Source organism: Elephas maximus, chromosome 6 (genome assembly GCF_024166365.1).
Source record: "Elephas maximus indicus isolate mEleMax1 chromosome 6, mEleMax1 primary haplotype, whole genome shotgun sequence".
Classification (NCBI taxonomy): Eukaryota; Metazoa; Chordata; class Mammalia; order Proboscidea; family Elephantidae; genus Elephas; species Elephas maximus.
In genome coordinates, this window is record NC_064824.1 from 90,288,349 (window position 1) to 90,312,479 (window position 24,131).

General features: G+C 39.0%; 1 protein-coding gene and 1 long non-coding RNA gene across 17 annotated transcripts in view; one reads left to right on the forward strand and one right to left on the reverse strand.

Annotated features, from left to right (window-relative positions):
- The window catches only part of LOC126077941 (uncharacterized), a 134,204-nt gene extending 113,462 nt beyond the window's left edge, over positions 1-20,742 (forward strand). For all 16 annotated transcript variants that reach the window (XR_007517893.1, XR_007517895.1, XR_007517899.1 and 13 more), the window contains 2 exons: positions 16,709-16,783; positions 17,831-20,742. This is a non-coding gene — a long non-coding RNA (uncharacterized LOC126077941). The remainder of the gene's footprint in view (positions 1-16,708; positions 16,784-17,830) is intronic.
- A 1,321-nt stretch (positions 20,743-22,063) lies between these two features.
- The window catches only part of TMEFF2 (transmembrane protein with EGF like and two follistatin like domains 2), a 285,073-nt gene continuing 283,005 nt past the window's right edge, over positions 22,064-24,131 (reverse strand). The window contains exon 10 of the mRNA XM_049887727.1: positions 22,064-22,298. Within this exon, the coding sequence (XP_049743684.1) occupies positions 22,202-22,298 (97 nt within the window). The 3' untranslated portion in view covers positions 22,064-22,201. The remainder of the gene's footprint in view (positions 22,299-24,131) is intronic.

The following is a 24,131-nucleotide window of genomic DNA, read 5'->3' on the forward strand; positions in this document are numbered from 1 at the left end:
GAATTTGACAGCAGCTTACCTGGGAGGTTTTGGCTCAAAGTCTTTCACAAGGCTACAGTTAAAGTTTTGACTAGAACTACAGTCATCTGAAGGGTTGATTGAAGAAGAATCCACTTCCAAGTTCACTCATGTTGGAAGGTGTCAGTTCCTTGCCACATGGGTCTTTCTACAGGCTGCTTCACAAAATGGTGGCTGATCTTCCTCTATTAGAGTGATCCAAGAATGAGCAAGAAAGAGAAAACACCCAAGTTGGAAGTGAGAAGTTAGATTACAACCTAATCTTGGAAGTGATGTTCCAGCTCTCCGACCATATTCTATTAATCAGAAGTCAATAAGTACAGCCAACAGTCAAGAGGAGGGCACATAAGAGCATGAATACCAGGAGGTAAAAATCATGGGAGATCTCTTTAGAGGCTTCCTACGACAACCATGGGTTAATATTTTTGCTTATGCTAACTTGGATTGTTTTCTGTTACAAAAAAAACTAGGTAAATCTTATCTAATATGGCACTGTTTTTTTTTTTTTTATGGTAGAATCATAGTCTAGGCAAGGGTTTGAGGCTTTGCAATGATGAGGACAAGGGACAAACTAATACAATAAACATTATGAAGTTAGAATTTATCATCTTGACAATATTGGGCAGAGGCTCAGAGTTAGAAATATGGGCTTTCACTTTGGTCCTTGTGCTTACTAGATACATGACTGGGGTTAGTTACTAATCTAATTTTAAGTCTTAGTTTCCTCATCTATAAAATGGTGCCTACTTCTTGGGATGCTAAGAGGATTATATGAAGCAATACATATGCACTAGTCAAGATCTGAGGACAGAAAAAATGGCACACCCCAGGCAGGGTGACAGAGAGGAGTTTAATACAGGGAATTTTTACAAAGGTGTGGGGCAATTAAGGGAAAGAATGAGATGGAGTGAAGCAGAACCACAAGGAGAGGAAGCTGTGGCTGTAGGAGACAGCTGCTAGATAGGATTTCTGATAGAGAGATACAGCCAACCTGCTGTGATAGGATAGTGAAGGAATAATACCTTAATCTCATTTTCATCTCTCTCTCCAATCTCCTGCCAGTAATTTCTATAAGCTGAACCCATCCAGAGCCCAGAGGGGATGGGAGCCTATTGATGCAGTCCAGAGATGTCAACTCCCATGGCACAGAGCAGGGCACAGAGCAGAGTGAAAACATATAGAGAGAAGCTCCAATGGGCCAAATGGGAATGATTCAGTACAACATGTAAAGTTCTTAACACCAATTATGCCACTAATAAGTGGCCTGTTAATATTAACTACTCCTATGATTATTATTACTGTTTCCTAATGGGATATATAAATGGATATAAGCTGAGTGAGAATGTGTGGGGGGAGGGCAGAGAGACTTCAAAGAAACCTCATTTTTCTATCCATGAAGATCAGCTTTGGGTATTCCTGCATCGGGAAATTCAGATAGAGCAGGTTGTATTGAATTGTCAGGCATCATTCACCTAGGTCAAGTTAGGAGAAAAATCTCCTTCAATATGATACTGTATTCTCTGGCCTATTAAGAGGAGTTCTCTTCATTTTCTAATCACTTTGGAATGGCAGAAAACTGCCTGCATTATGTCTTCCAACAACTCCCAAGACATGTCTTCCTCTCTACCTTTGAGAGTCATTCTTGCTAGGCACGGCATGTTGCTCCAGCAAGGCTCTTATAACCAATCTTCCTCCCACCCAGCTGCCTGCCTCTCTCAGTTCAAGTAGCTGTGAAAGGTGCCACTCCCACATAATTCAGCACAGAGTATTCTGGGGCTTCCTAAGCAGCAGGTTGGCAACCAGCAACAGATGGAGAAGCTGTGTAATACTGAGGAGAGGCTGCAAGGAGAGGTAGGCAATGAGGCGGGTAGCCAAGTGGGCAGTCTGGGAGATGGAGGGCCAAAAAGCAGCAAGCACTCTTGTTGCCAAAATGGAACAATTCCTGTGAAGTTGTGAGATTTCACAGTCCCTCCTTTCCCTTTCTCCTCACCACTTCTTGTAATCCATCTCCAACTTCAACAAATCTCATTTTCCTATTTTTCTTAGGTAGTAATGTGCCATCTTTGCCCCCAAGTGGAATTTTCTATCTAAGGCTGAACTTCAACAACTCTACTGTGCCTTTAAGGAAGAAATCAACATGGTGCAGATGGTCTTTCAAACATATTTGTTTCTGTGTCATCTGCTCTGAGCATAAATATCAATTCAGTAACTTCACTGTTGTAAGTGATAAATTGAAACATCATCAGTTGTTTTTTTTGTTAAATGACAGTAACAAAATGAAAAATCACAATTAAAAAGGCTATATTTGCATATTTTTATGCTGTCAAAGAATATGGCACTAATGTAGCATAAGGAAAATTCTTAAACAGAAACATTACAGTTTTCAAAATCTAAGGAAGATCAAAAAACAAATGCTGAAATTTCATTTATAAAAAGAAACAGGGAACAGTTATTCCACTGGCAGGATAATAATAGCACCTTCTAGTGACATCTTTAACAGCATATTAATGCAAAATTATACTTTTGAGAAGGAGTGATTCCATCTATATAAACACTAAATGCATTCTAAATGCTTGGTATTACCATAATGACTAAAAATTAAAATAATAATCCTAGGATAGTTAAAACATGATGTAACCTTCTTAAATCTTTTGTATCTGCATTAATTACCTGTCATTCCTATTGATTTCTCATACTGAACTTTACTTGCTGTTTTAATTTTTCAAAGATTTAAACAATTCCTCAATTTATTGAGTGTCTCTCTTTGGAAAGTTACCTTCAAAAGGCATTTATAGTATTTTTGAACACACAAGCATTTTAATAACTGCAGGCCCTGATTGGTCAAACACATATACAGATATAATTGTATTATCATCAGTAATTGTCTTGCTATGCAGCTGGATTTTACTAAGATGGCTGAACTAAATAGGTACCGTTTTAATTCTGAATGAATAGAGAGGGAAGGATGTCTTTTCAATCTACATTATAACATCTGAATAACATTTTATAAAATCAAGATATCCATAAGTCAGGGGAAAGATTTTTATTCCAACACAGAAAAAGTCTATAAAAGTACTACAAAAGACTTTGGAAAAGGGATTCCTTAGGGAGAGTTCTTCATTTCTTTCTTCTCTTTCAAGCATACATCAAGATGGTCAACAAGTCTAATCCTGCTGATTGTAGGGCGTTTAATAAGACACAGGGCAGCAGGCAGTCTCGATTTCAACAGGTTATGTACTATTTAGGGCTCCATAGACTCAAGTCAAACCTAGAATTTGATTGTCTGATGAATGAAAATCTAGGGTAATTTAGAGTGGACTATTGTCCCAGGAAACATAAACACTGTCCAAAACATTCAGCAATACGCTTTGCTCTACCACCTTACCAGTTGACAAGCTTCTATTATTTTTATACAAGTCCTTGGATCTCTTTGTTTCATTAGACTATATTACACCTTAGAAAGTGATTAGGACATGCAACTGGCTCTGAAATCCAGCAAAAAACAAGGCAGATTGTGTATCACAGGATTCTTTTTCATTGCCAGAACACCATGCTGCCAAAATGCCAGTGTGGCATATTCCTTGGCCACAAAGCTGTGGCCATCACAGTACCCAGACGAGACTTTTCTAAAGGCTTCGTAAATAGTCACCTTGCCAAAGCTGGCATTTCTGTTCTCAGACTTGGTCCCACCCCATCCGTTCCCTCAGTTCTTCCAAAATCCAAATCTCAAGAACAGTACAAAGAATAGAAAAACAAAGAATGATAAACAGCTGATTTCTACAATCAGAAATTATTTATTCTGAGAGTTCCATTGCTTTCCAACGGAGAAACCATAGTGGCGTTTGTGGAACAAAAGGAAATGGAGCCAGTGTGCATTATTCATAAGTAGTTTGGTGTCTTAGTCCTCTAGTGCTGCTATAACAGAAATATCACAAGTGGATGGCTTTAACAAAGAAAAATTTATTTCTTCACAGTAAAGTAGGCTAAAAGTCCAAATTCAGGGCATCTTTTCCAGGGGAGGGCTTTTTCTCTCTGTTGACCTTCTCATCAATCTTCCCCCCAGACTAAGAGCTTCTCCACACAGGGATCCCAGGTCCAAAGGATGCGCTGTGCTTCCGGTACTGCTTTCTTGGTGGCATGAGGTCCCCCACTTTCTTCTTGCTTCCCTTTCCCTTTATCTCTCGTAAGATAAAAGTTGTTGAAGGCTACACCCCAGGGAAACTCCCTTTACATTGGATCAGAGATGTAACCTTAGTAAAGGTGTTACAATCCCATCTTGATCCTCTTTAACATAAAATTAAAACCACAAAATGGAGGACAACCACAATACTGGGAATCATGGCTCAGCCAAATTGATACACATATTTTTGGGGGTCATAATTCAATCCATGACAGTCTACCCTTTGGCCCTCCAAAAATCACATCCTTACAACATGCTAAACGTATCCATCCCATCATATCATAGCAAAAGTCTGAACTCCAAGTCCAAAGTCCAAAAATCCCTCTTCATCTGTGAAATCTAGAATATAAGTTATCTGCTTCCAAAGGTACGATGGCAAAACAGGGACAAGCTAGTCATTTCCATTACAAATGAGAGAAACTGGAGGAAAAGAAGGGATATAACAGGCACCAAGCAAGTCAGCAGAACATATTACATTATCCCTCAAGGCTTTGAAAATAATCTTCTGTTCACTGAGATAATTTACACAATGGCCCTGCCTTACAGACTGTAGGTTTTGACCATACTCTCCAGATTCTGAGTGGAGACCCCTCAGCCCTGGGCTTCAGCTCCACCTTCCAGGCCCACTGGTACAGCAACTCTGCTCCCTCATCTTTAGGTGTACCATTCTCCTAGCGCATCTGAGTGGCAACTCCACCCTTTGAAACCCCAGAGGTCCTGGCCATACCTTTTGAGACTGAGGCAACTTGGCTTCTTGCGTTGTTTGTCTCTTCAGCTTCTGCTTCCTGGTTTCTTGGTCTCTTGGCTCCTTGGGCCTCATGCATCTGCCCTGCTGCGGCAAGTGTTCCAAAGCTGTGAAACGCCACTGATAAGTGCCTGGAGGCACCCCACTCTGCCACGAAGCCTCCTGCACATAGGCACTCAGCTCTCTCGCTCGGTGGGTTGGCTCCAGCGCCATCTCAGGCTGGTTTCCTGGTTCTGCTGCTGCTGGTTCTCTGCTACTGCTGGTCCTCTACCACTGCCACTCCTGTATCCATTCACCCCACTCTCTCTGTACCAGATTCTGTCTTAGTCGTTTAGTGCTGATATAACAGAACAACCACAAGTGGATGATTTTAACAAAGAAGAATTTATTTCTTCACAGTAAAGTAGGCTAAAAGCTCAAATTCAGGGTGTCCTCTCCAGATGAAGCTTTCTGTCTCTGTCAGCCTTCTCATCAATCTTCCCCTGGAATAGGAGATTTTCTGCATAGGGACCTTGGGTCCAAAGGATACGCTCTGCTCCCAGCACTACTTTCTTGGTGGTATGAGGTCCCCCACTTTCTGCTTGCTTCCCTTTCCTTTTCTCTCTTGTAAGATAAAAGATAGTGCAGACCGTACCCTAGGGAAAGTCCCTTTACTTTGGATCAGGAATGTGACCTTAGTAAGTGTGTTACAATCCCACCCTAATCCTCTTTAACATAAAATTACAATCACAAAACGGAGGATAACCACACAATACTGGGAATCATGGCTCAGCCAAATTGATACACACATTTTAGGGGAGACATAATTCAATCCATGACACTTGTCTTCATAGGACTCTTTGCAATTTCTTTTTAGATTAAGTCTCTACTCAGAGATTAAAGTGCATTGCTAACATCCTGCCGTGATTCCCGTGTACTCAATGCAGATACCTGCAATTGGTGAATCCCTTTATAGTTAGCTAAGGCTGTCCTTGCACTGAATTTGTAGCCCCTAATATAGTTCTGTCCCCAAAGCCTCTTCCTGGTACAGTTCATTGGCCCCATGACAGGTCTGAATGGACACAATTCAGATAACAAATACAACACAATTAAATCTCACTGGACCTCCAGTTTACTTTTCTTATGCCAAAGAGGGAAAGAGTAATCAAATATTAATAACAAATGTGCAAACACATAATAGTAATGTATGCAATTAAAAACAGTTTAATCTCCTGTAGTATCTTATAGATTTTTCTCTCTAGCACATTTTGGGCCTGACAGATTCAGTGCCTTCTAACTACTAATCATTTTTATTAACCATTAACCGAGAAGGTTCTTTTTATTTGAGATTTAAAACGGGCAGGGCTGCAATGTAGAACCTTAAAATTAGGTCATTGAAAATGGCTTTTCCTCACCTCAACTCTTCCATGTGACCCTGAAAGCTTGGCAGGGAAAATTCAAAGTTACCCACTTTCCTTACCAGAGAGGACTTTTTGCTTGCCTTTGCTGGTGGTAATTTATTCTGAATACATCTCTTTCCTTTATGGCTGACCTCATGGTATGCAAGGTTCATTTTACAGTTTCTACCTCAGTAGCTTTGGAAATACCGTTCTTAGGTAGCTAACATTTTTCTTTTTTACTTGCATCCCTTCACATGAATGGCTGATGATAGAATCAGGGCCTGTTCCTTGAACAAATGAAACAGCACTTAGTGCCCCTTGTCCTTTTATTCCTGTCTAGATTTGCGTTTGAGCTTTATCTTACACATCAGTTCACCTTCTGACCATTCTGATCTCTGCCATGCAGAGCCACTTAAAAATGTTCCCTACTTTGAGAAAATGTCAGAAATAAATGATATTAATAGGAAATAAAACAAGGGCACATTTCCATCTTGATCATTCAAAGGGTATGTGTGTGCCATCCGAAGATTCCAATAATGACTTAGCAATCATCCATTTTTCTATGAGCTTTATTATGTACCTTTCTTTGGCAATCAAGATGACCACAATATATAGTTCTCTTATACCGCTTTGTATTCGGTATTAAATGGGCAGAGCGAGAGACAAGGGAGAGAAAATATTTTTTAAAAATGAATCTTAGATTTTGAGGGCCTTTTCAGAAGCCACAAATCATTTTGAATCTGACGGTTCCTAATTAAATTGATTGTGAGATAAAATGCACCCAACAAGTGTCAGACTCATGAGTTAAAAAGCCTGGTTGGTTGCAAAAAGGCATTTAATGCTCCTAAAACTTCTTGAAAGTGGATGCCCTTGAAAGCTCTCACAGAAATGAGTTAAGGATCTCAGCTGGGGGGCTGCTGACATGTTGTAATGACTATAATTTATAGGGCACCAGCTCCATACTACCTTTGCCCCACCAGGGTGCTGCCTGGAAGCTAGCATGGCTTATGGAAGTTCGGAAGGAGGAGAGGAGGAAGAAAAAAAGATTCCAAGGCTGTTACAGCAGCCTCTGTACCATCACCTTAGGCTATTGGGATTCCTTTCAGAGACCAAACATATCTTATTCAAATTTGCCAATTTATGTCATAATGGCTTAGTTGTTCATGACTTATATTACTTTTATTACAGTTACTCCAAGCAAGCAGGCAAGAAGTTTAGAGGTGACATTAATTTTGCTCATTCATTCACAAGTATTTATTGCACACCTACAATGTGCTAGGAAATCTTGGTGGTGTAGTGGTTAAATGCTACAGCTGCTTACCAAAAGGTTGACAGTTCGAATCCACTAGGTGCTCCTTGGAAACTCTATGGGGCAGTTTTACTCTGTCCTATGGGGTCACTATGAGTCAGAATCAGCTTGATGGCAAAGGGTTTGGTTTTGGTTTGACAATGTGCTAAGAGCTGTTCTAGGGACTAGGGTTATAGCAATAATCAAGATAGGCTTTTGATCTCATGAAGATTAACATCCCAGGGAGTAAAGAGACCAGAGATGGAAAAAGACAGAAAAACAAACAAACAAATACATAAGCAGGATAATGTCATATCACTTACAAAAAAAAACCCTCTTGCTGACAAGTGGATTCCAACACATAGTGACCTTGTAGGACAGAGTCAGACTGCCCCATAGAGTTTCCAAGGAGTTGTTGATGGATTTGAACTGCCAAACTTTTAGTTAGCAGCCAAGCCCTTAACCATTGCAGTACCAGGGCTCCATATCACTTATAACAATGTAAAGTTATCATTTTCAATTCTCTCTTGCATCTATAATTTAGGAATATGTGAATAACAAGTCTGCTGTCAGGTTGATTCCAACTCATAGTGGGTCTATTGAAACTGGAAAAGTGTGGAAGAGAGGAGAAAGGAGAGAAAGATAGAAACCGAAAGAGAGGATCCTGATAATATGTTGAGACTGGTGTCCTAGAGTGGCTCATATACTGTCTCTGAGGATAAGTTCCACAGAGTAATTTCAAAAATATTTGGAACAACAGCAACTTCATTGGAATATGCATTTGTCTGGCCAAGATGTAACTTTGAAGGGTGTATAATTTCTGCTATGCTGGTAGTGCTAAGGTTGCATAGTGTCTCCCAAAAACTCATATCTGCCCAGAACATCAGAATGTGAATGTGACTTTATCTGGAAATAGGTTCTTTGCAGGTGTAATTAGTTAAGATGGGGCCATCCTGGTTTAGGTTAGGCCCTAAATCCAATTAATGTTCTTGTAAGAAGGCCATGTAAAGTTATAGACAAACACAGAGAGAACACCATGTAAAGAAGAAGGCAGAAATTGGTATGATGAATTTACCAGCCAAGGAACACCAAGGATTGCCATGAACCATCAGAAGCTAGGAAAAAACAAGGAAGGATTCTTTTCTAGAGCCTTCAGAAGGAGCATGGACCTGCCAACACTTTGATTTCAGACTTCTAGCCTCCAGAACTTTGAGAGAATAACTTTCTTTTGTTTTAAGCCAACCAGCTTATAGTAATTTGTTATAGCAGTCCTAGAAAACTCATGCCGGTTTTGATACCAGGAAATATCTAAATGTGGATGTGCCTTTGAAATTAGACAAGGTGTAGAGACTGAAAGAATTTTGAAATGCATGATAGAAAAAGCCTAAATTGCCTTGGAGAGACTATTGGTGAGATCTCAGACAGAAGTCGATGCTGTGTCATGACAACTGCATGTGTATCAAAGTAGAACTGTGTTCCATAGGGTTTTCAATGGCTGGTTTTTCAGAAGTATATCTCCAAGCCTTTCATATGAGGCACCTCAGGGAGGACTCCTACTTCCAATCTTTTGGTTAGCAGCAGAGAGCACTGATCATTTGCACCAGATAGAAATTCGGAATACGTTATTGGACACTGGAGGAAAGGTAATCCTTTTTATAAAGTGACAGAAAACTTAGTTGAATTATGTTTTGAGTTGGATGGGAAGTAGAGCTTGTGAGCAGTGAACTTGGATATTTAGTTGAGGACATTTCCAAGTAAAGTGTTGAAGGCATGGTCTGATTTCTTTTTGCTGCCTATAGTAAAATGTGAGAGGAAAGAAATAATTTGAGGAAGGAACTATACAGCAGAAAGGAAACAGAACTTGATGACTTGGAAAATTCTTAGCTTATCCATATTTCAAAAGATGTCAAGGTGTGCTCTGGAGAAAAAGCCAAGGGTGTGGCTGGATAACAATTTGCTGAAGAGATTAGGTGTGCGATGTGTGGATCCAACCAATCAACTCAGTAGAAACCAGGCATGGAGATGGGATTATTCACGAAGAATCTGCGGAAAACTCTCCTGTCTCATGGCATAAATCCCCTTGAAATCCACAGAAGGCTGATAAGGTTTCTGAGAAAGTTATACCAGCAGGAACAATGCCAGCTTGGACTGAAGATACAGAGACAGGACAAAATGAAGGAAGGCTGTTGGACTTCCAAAGTTTTATAAGTGGGAAATTGGTTGACTAAGAGAGGAGGATCACCGCTATAAGCCAAGAGAATAGACCAGATATGGTCTATGTGACAAAACACCAAGCCACAGAGGATTATTCTCAGGCCATGAAACTTAATGAATTTGTCCTGCTGGGTTTCAGACTTGCTTGAGAACTGTGGCCTCTTTATTTCTTTCTGTTTATTACTTTTGGAAAGGGAATGTCTGTCTTACGCTTGTCTCACCATTGTATTTTGGAAACGCATGACTTGTTTTCTAGTTTCACAGATCCACAGATGGAGAGGAATTTTGCCTCAGGATGGACCATATCGAGAGTCTCACCCACACTTGATTTAGATGATTTAGACAATGAGATTTGTTACTTTTTGAGGTTATGACGTTTAGAGGAGATTTTGGATTTAGAGTTAGTGCTGGAATGGGTTGAAACTTTTTGAGATGTTGAGATGGGGTGAATGTATTTTGCACACGGGATGGACGTGAAGTTTTGGGGACTAGAACACAGGCTGTACTGGATTGAATACTTGTTAGGCATTGTCGAGTTGGCTCTGACTCGTAGCAACCATATGTACAAGAAAATGAAACACTGCCTGGTCCTGTGCCATCCTCACAGTTGTTGCTATGTTTGGGCCCATTGTTGCAGCCACTGTGTCAGTCCATCTCTTTGAGGATCTTCTTTTTCACTGATCTCTGCTTTATCGAGCATGATGCCCTTCTCCAGGGAGTGGTCCCTACTGATAACATGTACAAAGTATGCGAGACAAAGTCTTGCCATGCTTGCTTCTAGGGAGTATTCTGGCTGTACTTCTTCCAAGACAGATTTGTTTATTCTTCTGGCAGTCCATGCTATATTCAACATTCTTTGCCAACACCATAATTCAAAGGCATCTATTCTTCTTCAGTCTTCCTTATTCATTGCCCAGCTTTCACATGCATATGAAGTAATTGAAAATACTACGGATTGGGTCAGGTGTACCTGATATCTTTGTTTCCAGCACTTTAAAGGGGTCTTTTGCAGCTTTTTTTTTTTTTTTGCAGCAGCAGCAGATTTCCCCAATGCAATGTGTCATTTGATTTATTGACTGTTGCTTCCATGGGCACTGATTGTGGATCCAATCAACTACAGACTTCAGTATGGATTGCATCTCAACATGAAGAAAACAAAAATCGTCATGACTGGATCAAAAAGAAGCATCATGATAAATGGAGAAAATATTGAAGTGGTCAAGGATTTCATTTTACTAGGATCCACAATCAATGCCCATGGACTGAATAGTATTCCCCCACCCCTACCCGCCACCAAGTTCATGCCCACTTAGAGCCTCACACTGTGATCTTTTTTGGAAATAGGATTTTTGCAGATATATATAGTAAGTTAAGATGAGTTCATACCGGATTATGTTGGGTCCTAAATCAAATGACTGGTCCTTATAAGAAGGTCAGGTGAATACACAGAGACAGAGGGGGAAGAAGGTGATGTGACAATGGAGACAGAAATTGGAGTTTTGCTTCCACAAGTAAAGGAATACAACTACCAGAAACTGGAAGAGGCAAGGAAGGCTATTTCCCTACAGCCTTTGGACGGAGCATGGTTTTGCTGATACCTTAATTGAATTTTGTTAGCCTAGCCTTCAGAAAGGAGCCACAGGGTGGCAGAAACAGTTAAGCACTCGACTTCTAGCTGAAAGGTTGGAGATTTGAACCCACCCAGGGGCGCCTAGGAAAACAGGCCTGGTGATCTCTATCTGAAAGGTCACAGCCTTGATAACCCTAGGGAGCAGTTCTACTCTGCATGCATGAGGTTGCAATGAGTCAGAATCAATTCAAGAGCAACTAACAACAACAGCCTGCAGAACTGTGAGAAAATAACTTTCTGTTGTTCTAAACCACGCAGTTTGTGGTACTTTGTTACGGCAGTTCTCAGAAACTAATATACTAGTATAAAGGAAAAAAGTAATGGAAACTGCATGATATAGTGAAAAGAAATGGACTTTTGGCTTGATCTGAGCTTAAATTTTGGCTCTAGTATGTCTTGGCTCATGACCTTGGCTAAGTTATTTACAACTTTACAAGTTTCTTTACAGTAAATTCATAAAATTGATATAATAAAAATGTGTCTTAGTAGCTCATTGTGAAAAATAAGTGAAATAGCACTCATATAGCACCAAAACTACACTTATTCTCTAAAAGGTGAATAGGAAATAAATACATGCAGTTCCTTTCTTTATCTTTAGTTATAAACTGTATTTTTATATATGCCATATATTATCATGATCAAGAAACCATAATATCAATTCCCAAATTCTCAAACATAGCTAGAAAGAAAAGTCAGCACTTTCAGGACAGCTTCATTCCATTGCTATCAGGTCAAACAAAGGGCCTCGTATGAAATGGAAGCAGTTGTGATGTATATTCAGGATCAAACCCAACATGGTGATCCTTTGAGTACGGCCACTCTTCAAGCCATAGCTTCTTAGGGTTTTTATATTGTGAAACTACAATTCAATAAAGGATCAAAGGATGGAAAATCCAAGATTGCTTCATTCATGTTAAAGGAAGGATGTCTTATAGCATCAGGCACAAGGTGAAGCAGCTAGTTTCAGGAAGGCAGAAACTGAAGAGAGCAAAAGACTTTGATTTCAAAAAAGCAAAACAAAACAAAACCCAACAATTCAATCTCTCTAATGCCTCAGAAAATTTTGTATTGATGGAAAGAAGACAGTTCTCCTGAGTTCAAGGACTTGAAGAAGAGTTTCTTCAGTTTATGTTTTGCTGCAGAATCAAAGGACAGGAAATATGAAGTAAAATAATTCTGTATAGTATCCCATGCTTCCCCACATCAAATGCAATTTTTGGTTAATAAATTTTGGTTAACAACCTTTTTGTAAAAGTGTTTTGTATGCTATAGGTAGCCAGTTTATTAGTGTTTAGAGGTATTTCTAAAGAAGTTAAGCACCATTCCCTGGGTCAGGAATGTGATCCTCTATTTTTCAATGTGGTGAAAATCAGATCCAATTTGTCTAATTTCAATTTACAGCCTTTTCCTCCAAATGCAGTCTGCTCTGAGTATAAGATCTTACTCTCCCATGATTCCTCCTAGGAGCGCACAGGTGATCTTGCCTCTCTTTTTCCCCTTCAAAGGCTTTTCTTTTCTTTTGGTATCCGGCTCCTCTGTGTACCAGGTGAAGAGAGGGTTGATGATGTGGCAAAATGAAATTGCCATCTTTTGTGGTGAGCTAGTGCGGTGAGCAGTCGGTCCCCTTGAGATATCTTTGTGCAGCTTTTCACAGGAGCCTTTTCACATCCCCACTGAACTGATAATGATGAAACTTCTGTCTCTGTTGCCTTCCATCACTTTCTTATTGCACTAGCTCAGTGGATTTTCTTCATTTCCAGCCCTGGCACCAGGTCTGCAGAGGCAGGGAAAAAATCCTTTCGGTATGGATTGCAGTGAACTTCACTGTTAATTCCCTGTTAATGTGCAATCTGAGGTCCTATGTGGAGAAAAAGTGTGTTCGTGTTTGTGGCAAAAAGGAGAATGCAGAAAAGTGAGAGACGTAAGATGAGAGAAGAGGCCTCATTTAATCATTTTGTTGTCAAGGCAGCTTTGAAGAAAGCATTTTCCTTGCTGCTTCCAGAAAGATAGAGACCCAGTCTCTTGCCACTTGCAGATTCCTTACCCCGAGGGTTAAACTCTGCACTGTATGAAAAACTTTTGAAATCTTGATCTTTGCTATAAAGCAATCCAGTTCATACCAAATTATACAATTTCATAGATTCCTTTGCTCTGACTTGATAAAAACATTGGTGACTCAGTTTACAGGCAATCTTGAGAAAGGGAAGAAATTATATGACAAAACCCAGGGACTGAAGAACTTGTTTTTATTTGTGATTGGACCAATTCTATTTCATGGAAAAGCTAAGTGTTGAAGCATACAATGTTTACAAAGTAAAAGCGTTTTCTTTCTTAATCCTTGCGTGACTGTAATTAAGCAAGAGAGTTAATTTTATGTAAATCATGCATTACCGTAATTGGGCACAAGTGAACACTCATGTACATCTCATTTAAAAGAGAAATATAATGTGATTACGTGAATGCCGGTGCAGTGAAGTCTCAACTCTCTGGGGGGAAGTCAGCAACGTCAACGGCTGTTTACAAGGCTCACTCTTTGGTCTGTGAGCTTAATTACAAGTCACTGGGCTCTGCTTGGCACTGTCCTGAGAATAACTGAGCCGCATGCTTTTGGGAAGGAAGGCTGAGAGGTAGTATTTAGGGCTTCCATTCTTATTTCTTTCCTAACCTCCACTTATAGAGAACTCATTTTTCTCTTTCCACTCATCTTTTGAAACCTAAACAATACCTTTCAATGGGTTTCTCTGCTTGGCAGTTCTGACCCATATATCCCCAGGCAGACCACAAATGGATTTGTCTTCTGTAAGCAGGTGCCAGTCTGTTTCCTTTTTTAGCCTGTCTTTTCTAATGCTACTCAGGGCTACTTTAAGAACCCAGGATTTTGTTTTCCAAGTGTAGCCAGATCAGATACTATCCAGGAGCCTGCATTTATGATTTTGACAGCGTGCATAGCCCCAAGAGGGAGGGCTAGCCTCTGGGTGGAGAGAATGAGCTGTTCCTTTATTCTTTATCTCCTGGAGCAGATCTAGTGCTATGGCACAAGGTTGCCCTGCGGAATATAAAGAATCTCATCTACATATCTCGAGGTCAAGATTTGTGAGGAAGAAAATATGCACATGACAAAACTTTTATTTTAAACACATTCTCCTCCTCACCCAGAGGCCTGAAAAATCATTTCTGGAGTGGTGTCTCGGCCTTATTCTGCCCTGCTTGCCAAGCCAGCTGCTCAGCCTGCAAACCCTGTCCATGCAGCAAGTTAGCCTTCCTAGACTGGAGGGCAAGAGGCCTTCCCAGGGGCATCGCCTCTCTGCACCCCACTTTCTCGCGCCACTCCATGTTCCTGAAATCTTGCTGAAATGCTTTAGACTTGTTCCTTCTTGAAAGACTAAGATGAGTGAAAAGGGTCTCTTAAATTCTGCTTTTTGTGGTTGTTCCCTCCCCATTCGTTTGCTCTTTCCATTCCTCTCATCTTCCCTGGGTCCTTGATTTCTCCCTAAGATTTTTCTTGCTCACTCTCTCCTCTGCCTTCCCCCCACATTGTCACTCCTTACCCTGAGGGTGTCTTATTTGAAATGTCATCGGCCCAGAGGGTTTTGCATGTGGAGAAACAAAGTAACTTCCAGCTAAGGATTTTTTTTTTTTCTTGCAAGTAAATAGTAAGGAAGGAAGCATGTTCCAGTGGCCATAACGTTTTCTCTTCAACCTTGTTCTTATATAGAGACTCCTTGAAGTAACATGTAGTAAATCCTGCTAGTAGAACAGGCTGTCTTTACTGGATTAGTTCATCCAGTAAAATTCAGTGCTCCTTTGTATTAGCTGAAGGAACCCTGGTGGCATAGGTTTGAAGCTACCAGCCGCTTCATGGGAGAAAGATGTGGTAAAGATTACAGTCTTGGAAACCCTATGGGACAGTTGTACTCTGTCTTATAGGGTAGGTATCAATTGGAATCGGCTTTACAGCAGTGAGTTGTATTAACTAAGTTCAGCTCAGTTATTGGTCACGGCTATTTGCCCATTCCTTTATTTAAATAATATAATATTCTGATTTTATTTTTAATTATTTAATTTTATATTGTGTTCAAATTTTTTTTTTTTTTCAATTTTGAAAGTTGACTCAAGTACTTTTGAATATAACAAGGTGGCAAGTTTTTGAATAAATAAAAGGAAAAATAAGTATACTTCTTAATGACATTGCTGTGGTCATTTAATGTTACCCTGTTTATACTAACTTCCAGTTCTGAACTAAACTGATTTCCTGAAGTAACATTGGCATTAACGTTGAAGAGCTTTTCCCTCTTAGAAGGCAGGGAAAGAGGCATCAACCGGGAAAGAGAGCCCCAGTTTGGAAAAGAACTCAGTTCAGTGGTTAGCACCAGTCATGACCCAAGTTTAACCTTAAGCACCTTTAGCGTGAACTGTTAGAGGAATGGTGGCCTTAGAATAAGTGCGTCATGAGCGTGAGATGGTTAAATGGCAAGACCTGGGGCTTCTCGAGCCCCACAGGGATCAGTGAGAAGCCTCCATGGAGTACAAAGAAACAAAACATTCTCAAGGTGAGTGTAGGGTAAGGCTGCTTTGGTGTCTTTAGCTCCGGGAAGAAACAAGTTAGGCACAAGGACAATTAGGAAGACAGTGTGTATGTGAGGTCCCCATAATTAAAAGGTGAACTTTGGACAGCTGCAGACTTGTAAGGCTGAGAATGCCTTGCAACTGGTATGAAAGCTCTGGGACTAGAAAGGCCCTCTTCAAAGTAGTATATGAGACGGTGGTAACTGAGTGATATGGGGACAAGAAAGATAAAGATGCAAACAGGAAGAGCTAGAGATTATTTTCAGCTAAGCTCTTTAAAGGCCTCTTTGACTCCTCAGTGAGAAGGATTGAAACTTACCCAAGAACAACACTGTATATGTTTATAGCTTGATAAATTATGATTAAATGACTCTTTATTAACCTTTAGAGCTTATTCTTCATGAAGATTCAGTTACTACTATGAAATTATTTTATAAATTAAAAAACTCTCAACATATATTCCTAGAAATTTTCTGAAAGAAAATATACAAACCCTATGGTAGTTATCTCTTGATGGTTGGATTATGTCTTGTTTTTGGTTTATCTGTACTTTCTAATTTTATTGGTTAATCAAGTATTACTTATGTAATATATTTATCAATAATGTGATATATTGTTGTGACAATTTAAGACATTGCTCTGTGTCGGTTTGCACAGCTGGATTCATAAAAAGGCCTTTGTTTTCAAGATCTAGGTCCATGGAAGAGAATTAAGTCAGATTGTGCCAGAGAAGGGCAGCAACAAAAGTTGGATACTTTATGAGGTGAGGAAAAAGGCTGGGATCAGGAGACTGGGAGGAAGCCCGGAGGAGAGCAGTTCACAGAGGGGTAGGGCATTGCTATTGTTGCCATTGGTTGCCTTAGAGTTGGCTCCCACTCCGTCTCCAGTACACCCCGCGGAGGGAGCAAGAGCTAGAGATGGGCTGGCTGTGTGAGAGCGGCTGCTCAGGGAGACCTCTGTGGCAAAGCCTGGTGTGGAAGGTGTGCCTTTGACAGACAATCACATGGGCTAGAAGGTAGATCAATGGCAAAGGGATCACTAGGAACCTTCTCCTGTCCCCTTCTCCCTCCTCCATAATATTTGATTTTAGACTTCTCATTAACTCTGAGTTAGGCTCTTGTGTTGGATTAAATTTGGTATGGAAACATTGAGAAAAACATTATTTCCTTCACCTCTTGCTTGCTGCAAAAGAAATAATAAAAAATTAGAAAGTTAAAAGTAAAACAACTCAAGTAAAAAACCTTTTTTAGGTATTACTGGAGATGGAGATCAATCAAGGTCCAATGTTCAGCGTGGGTGGGGTGATAAAGTAGATTTCCATCTACAGCAAGGCTGGAAGGAGGTCTGAATGTGACTGGGTAGACCACATATCACACTTGTCTCCCTGATGCTGATTTCAAAAGGTCACATTCATTTGTATATTCATATGTTGGCTATAAAACCAATCTCTTTACTTTATTATTACTCTTCAAATAATGTGGATGCTCATATAGAGATTAATTAATTCAATGAAAAAAATTTTATTATTAATATCTAGCTGATTAATTATGTAACTGAGGTCTATCCTGTAACTGGTAACAGTGCGAGTGGTGCAAGGAGACCCTGGGTGGTGCGAACAGTTGAGTGCTCAACTATTAACCAAAAGGTTGACAGTTTGAACTCATTCAGAGGTGCCTCAGAAGAGAGGTCTGGTGATCTGTTTCTGAAAGGCCTCGACCTTGAAAAACCTATGGAGCAGTTCTACTCTGCAACTCATGGGGTCACCACGAGTTAGAATTGGCTTGACGGCAACTTTTTTTTTTTTTTACAGGTGCTGCAGGTACTGCATGACTTTGGAAATGGGAAGTAACATCTGAAGACAAACATTAGTAGAGTCTAACATGTCTTTGATATAATCTCTGTCATATTTCAGTAGTCTTCTCTGACTTCTCCTCAAGGATTTGTGAAAATAAAGGATTTGGCTCTGCAAAGTCCTGAAATATTGACTTACTCATCCTGTGCCTGGAAATACCCAAGAGGCTTAACTGTGCTTTACCAGGATAGACCTCTCTAAAAATGGAAGAATGATTCTCGTGTTCACACTCAACACCAGTGGACTCACTTGAAAAACTCTAGAGGAGCTGCATTGTTTCTTAACTCCATATTGCCTTCTTTTCCAGAACCAAAACCAGCTCTCCTATCTCCAAAGATACAAAGGACACTCCTTTGAGAAGCATGATTGCTGACTCCTTCTGCTTGTCACCATGTGATTCCCAATATGCATTATTTAACTAATAGAATATTGTTTTTCTTATTTACCTCCTTTTACAACAAATATTTATTATATCCCTATAAAAATAATTGTTAACATACATTGAAAGTTTACTGTTCATGTCACTGGCCTAGGCATTTAACATGGATTGCCTCATTTATTTCTCACACCAATCATATTGGGTATGGAAAGACATTTTTCTCTCCATTTTAGATATGAGGCATAAGGAAACTGGGCAACTTGTCCAAGGCTAAGTAGTTGGTAAAGTGGAGCTTAGACTGGGAACCATATTTGTTTTGCTTCAGAGGCCAAACTTTAAATACCACGTTCTTCTTGGAGGTACCCAATTCCACTAACCATCCAGTCACCCTGAGTCATCTCATTCTATTTTTAATTATTTTATAACTTTTTGGTTTTTTTTTTTTAATTTCTTGTTTATTGCTTGATTAATTCTCTCCCCTCACTCACCGCACTTTCTTTCACTATAATGCAAGCCATAGAGCAGAGGTCTGTTAATCTAGTTCATTGCTGTCAAAGCCCCTAGGATAGTGATTGGCATGGTGTAGGCACCCAGTATATGTTTGCTGAATAAATGGAAACACTCGGTAAGGCACAAATTTCTGCCTTCTCATTGCATCCAGGCTAAAGAATTGACAGACCTGCATAGACAATTTAGGAACAATATGGAAAGTGCCATAGAATTTAGAAGATTATCAGGGGAGTCACAGAGGCTTCATCATTGATATTTGTCCTGGGTATTGTCAAGAAAAGAAGGGTATGAAGAAAGCAGAGGGAGTGTGTACAAAATTTTAGAAGCATCAAGTCATAGTGTGTGTGAAGAATGATGCAGTCAGTGTGTTTATCTTTCTGTGAAGAGGAGCACTTACCCAGCCCAGAGGTTCCTCCTTCAGGGTTCCAGGCACTCTGAGTTGATCATTATCACAGCCTTTCTTACATTCTTTATAATTTTTATTTACTTCTCAGTCTTCCCGCAGGGCTGTAAGATCTTTGATGCAAGGAACCAGGCTGATCTGATAGTGAGTTCCTTTCAGGAAGGGACTCTGCCTTATTTATCCTTGACTTCTCATAGCTTAGCCTGGTGCTGGTAACCAGTAGCCCTCAGAATATGTATAATGAATGAGTAGATGAATGAATGAATGACATGGCTTACTGGCAGTTTATTTAAGAATTATTTAAGTTGAGGACAAGCTGCAAAAACAATTAATGTGGTCTTGTGGTAGCAAGTTAATGTAGTCTTTGTGTAGTATAGTGTCTGGATTCTGAATAAATCCAATATTGGAATTACAGAGCTAGAAGTGACATTATGGATGAGGAAATCGAAACTTGAGAAATGAACTGACTTGCTCAAGATTCCATTGCAAATGTGTTGTTAAATAGTACTTGGGTTTTAGATCTAATAACTCAGTTAAATTTGCTTTCTGTAAGTTCTACTGTATTCTGTGCTGGCCAGACCATAACTGCAGTAGACTGTGCAATTCTGAGCTTAACACTTAAAGGAATACATTAACAACATAGAGTTTGTCCAAGGAAGAATGAGACAAATACTAGAGAAATAAGCAAACCCAATCATATGAAGAACAGTTCAGGAAATTAAGGATGCTTCTCCTGGAGGAGAAAATCCTTGCTGAAGGGCCAGGAGGTGAGTGGAAAGACATGCTGTCTTTATATTTATAAACACTTTAGTCATTATTTCTTTATTCCAGAAAGAAAAATGAGAGGAATGAGTATAACCACAGGGAAGTATATTTCAAATTAATATAAGGAAGAGTTGTTTCAAAATCAGAATTGTTCAACAGAAAAAGGGCTTTGATTCCAAATTACAATAAGCAAGTAGAGGCTAGATGGTGCCTTTCACCACTAGAAAGTGAGCTCTTTTAGTGTAGAGACCATATTTTATCTGTATTTCTCTAGGACCACACAGAGTGCCTGTCACATCACTTAAGATTTGTTAAATGCATCTTTTAAAAGGAATTCTTTCATGGGACAGGTGAGAATGGAGATGAACAAGAGTATATGGTATTATGAACTCCAGGGACTTTCACAACAGTAAGGTTACATGATCCTTTGATTAAAATTCATGTAAAGTAATGCATTAGTATCTAATGACGCAAGTCATTGAGAATCTCACAAGTGAAAGTCAGTGGGATTGTTTCTCTCAAACTCTAAGAAGCTCTGGGATATTGCATTTTTTTCTTCTTTTAGGAGGAGGAATGGTTGTTTACCGCCACCACGGTCTTACAGAGGAGATCAGGGCTAGTCACAGCTCTGCACCTGTTAACCAAACTAACTTCCATGCAGAAATTTATAAAGAATTTGTCTTGTACATGTCGCATAGGACCGATTTATGGAAATACTTGAGTAATGATTATGCCAATAAATTCACACTTTTCAAAGTGATGACTAACCTAGAAAATCAGTTTTTTTCCACAGAGTCCTAAATCCTACTTAGATTGTCACATTTATTTATGTTTTAACAAATATCTTAAATATCACTTCAGGAAACTTACTTCTCACTGAATATTTAATATTCAGAATGTGTTGATTTGATATTCGTGTCTTATTATTATCTTTTTTTTTTTTTTTTGGATACAGCAGTGTAATTCCCTTCAGTGCATGCAGAGGTCATTTGAAAGAGACAAAACTTTATTTAGATTTACCGTATTAGCTATGAAAAGCTACACAGAAGTAAATGATAATAAGGCAATTATTTCATCTATTATCTTCACCTTAATCTTATTTCGTCTATTCTTTGAGAATTTTCACAGTTTATTTTTTTCTAAACAAAGTGATGAAACCTATTTGTATGTTTCAATTGAACAAATAAAATCCAAACCAACTTTTCACTAAGGTCTTTCTGATGCCATGGGATTGATTTTCTTTCTTATTCCATCATATAAATATACTCAAAACAGGTTTCTCTGTTTTCAAGAAATACTAGCATCATCTTAGCTCCATTTCAGGTAATGTTGCCACATTAACCATAAAGCTATTCATGAGGTATTTAGTTGTGATTCTAATTTCTTCTCAAAGAATCACATACTGTAAATATGGCAAGGTGCTCCTAAGAATTCATGATTCTGATGTCTCAAATTTAATGACTTTATTAATTTTTACCCCTAGTTGTTAATTTCACTCACCTAAATGGAATAAATTTTGAGATGTAACTTGCTCAAGGGCCCTTAGGGTATATATTCTTGACTGGGAGATTCTAAACTGCTTCCCAAATAAAAACCAATATCTTCTTTTCCTCCCTCTCTTTTATGAGTTATAAAACACTCCCCCCCTCTTCTTCTTTGATTTAATTTATATGCCAGAGGTTTTTCTGCTCTGGGGATGAAAATGGAAGACTAGGGAAAAAAGTTGATGAAATAGAGATGATTCAAAGATCTGAGATATTTTATCCTCACTCGATATATAGTAAATTATTTTTTCTCTTTTCCAATAACCATCATTTCCCTTGATCTTGGAATCACTCAAAACCTAGCCATTGAGTCCTGTATAAACTAATGCTCTGACTCAAGATGTGGAAAAAAGATGAAATACTGGCACCTGTACAGATTGTACTAGCGTGATTATATTTACAGTTATGAGATACCGCACATTTAAGAATGCAATTTTTTTCTCATCACTGAGCATTTATTATATATAACAAATACATGGGAAAGAAAAAACTATATTGTGTGATATAAATAGTTTATTTACATTACAGAAAAACATCAAGACAATGTATACTATTTCAAATATATCCATACATAATCAAATATAGCTGTAGTACATGTTTTCATTGGTGTAGATTACCACAAATGCAAGGCAACATGTGTAGATCTCTTGTCTTATTCTTTTGTCTATAATACTGTATTGTGTAGTCCAAGCTCTCGGTAGTCCGGCCACTGTGGAAACATGCTCCCTTTAGATTAACCTCGTGGATGCTCTTGTTGTGTTGTCTGAACTGTAGTGCCCTGTATTTTGCTTCTGTCTGTGAATTCTGTTGCTTCTGGGGCATTTCCTAGAAGGTTGGAAAGTTTACAGATCTTAGTCTAGTGCTATTACCTAAAGTTTGATCCTATCAAAGTGAAACTGTGGACTAAGTAAATCATTAAAATATTCAGAATTCATTAGTAGTAGAAGCTGGAATTATTTTGGAAAAGTTATTTTTTGCTCCTCCTTTAAGCATCTGTTGAGGAGAATTAAGAACACAGGCAGAAGTTGAAGAGGAATACATTTACCTTGTCCTCTACTGCTTACTTACTCATTAAGCACAAACAATGACTCAGCTCAATGCAATCAAGCAAGTTGTGGGCTCATCTAATCTCACTTTAAAGGTCTTCAACAATTTTATGTTTTAAATGTCTTAAGGATAAATGTTATATTGGCATTTCAATGCTACAAGATTAAATCCTGTCAAACTAGAGAATGAGCCAATTGTTAATATCTGAGATGTAATGGAAAGGGGTATTGTTTTTGATTCAGCCTAATACCATTTTAGTATATTAACACTGTAAGTTAGAGACATAAATAGGTACCAGTTATTTAGCTTCTCTAAAAAGCTAAAATCCAGTTAAATTCTCTAAAAAGCTCTGATATTGTAATTTTTTTCTCTTATGATAAAAGAATGCTTTAACTATGTAAACAAGAACAACAACCTAAACTCATATAAAATCCTATTACGACAAGCTGTGGGATACGGGGAAATGCGTGTGTGAATAAAGATTTTTTGTTTGTTCGTAGATCTGTCAAAATGAACATGGAGCTGGGAATCATAATCCCAGTACACTGGAAATAAAAGAATCTGCAATCCAGCTTCTCAACAGGGCAGCTCCCTTCATTCCAGAACATGACTCCAGGTGTTCACATTTTTTCTGACACACATTGTGTTCAGGAGGAAGACCTGTGTTTGACTAGAAGAGTAAAGAACAACAAGGGGATGAGTGGAATGAGAAAAAAACACTGGGAAGAGGAGAAGAGAAAGTGAAGAGGGCCAGAAAAGAGCAGAGAATGGGTGAGAAGGAGATTAAAAGCAAATTAAAGAGCATGAGGAGGCCTCTGCTTGGTGTAATTTTGTAAAATTTTTTTTGCAACTGGCTATTTTAGACTAGGTCTTGATGGATAAGTGTGGCCAGATCACCAGGAAACTAGAATTTCCTGAAGGGAGAGGAGAGAGAAAAACTTCTTTTCTGGGTTGGATAATCTGGTTTTTGAGCAGAATGTTGTCAAGTAAACGGAATGAATCTACACTGGGTGTTGGTGTGATTTATTCACTAATATGACTTCTGGAAAAGTTTTGGAAGGCTTGGAGGTGCTAGAAAAGATTTTTTAAAGAATGCTAATTTATGTGCTATTCCTCTTCCTTAAAAGCATATAGGGGATACATTAATTTAACATGGGAAATTTAAAAGGCCATATGCCTTAAAGAAATGGCTCGTTCTAATTTGGAGCCCAGTTTAGGTAGTCCTAAGTATCAGGTGTATAACATGACCTGCCAAGAGGCAGTATGAGCCGTGGTTAAATGCATAGGCTCTGGCATGCAGTTTTGCCCTTGCTGCTCAGCAATGTGTGAACTTGGCAATTTGCTAACTTCTATCTAAGGATTCCTGTCTTGAGTATAGGGATACTTGTACCTCTTCATAATGTTATTAAACAATATGTTACACACACACACACAATTTCTAGTGTGGAAAGGATGGAACTGGAGTCCTTTGGTGGTATAAATGTTTAACACACTTAGCTGCTAACCAAAATGTTGGAGGTTTGAGTGAACCCAGAGGCATCTCAGAAAAAAGGTCTGGCTATCTACTCCCAAAAAACCAGCCATTGAAAACCCTATGGAACACAGTTCTAC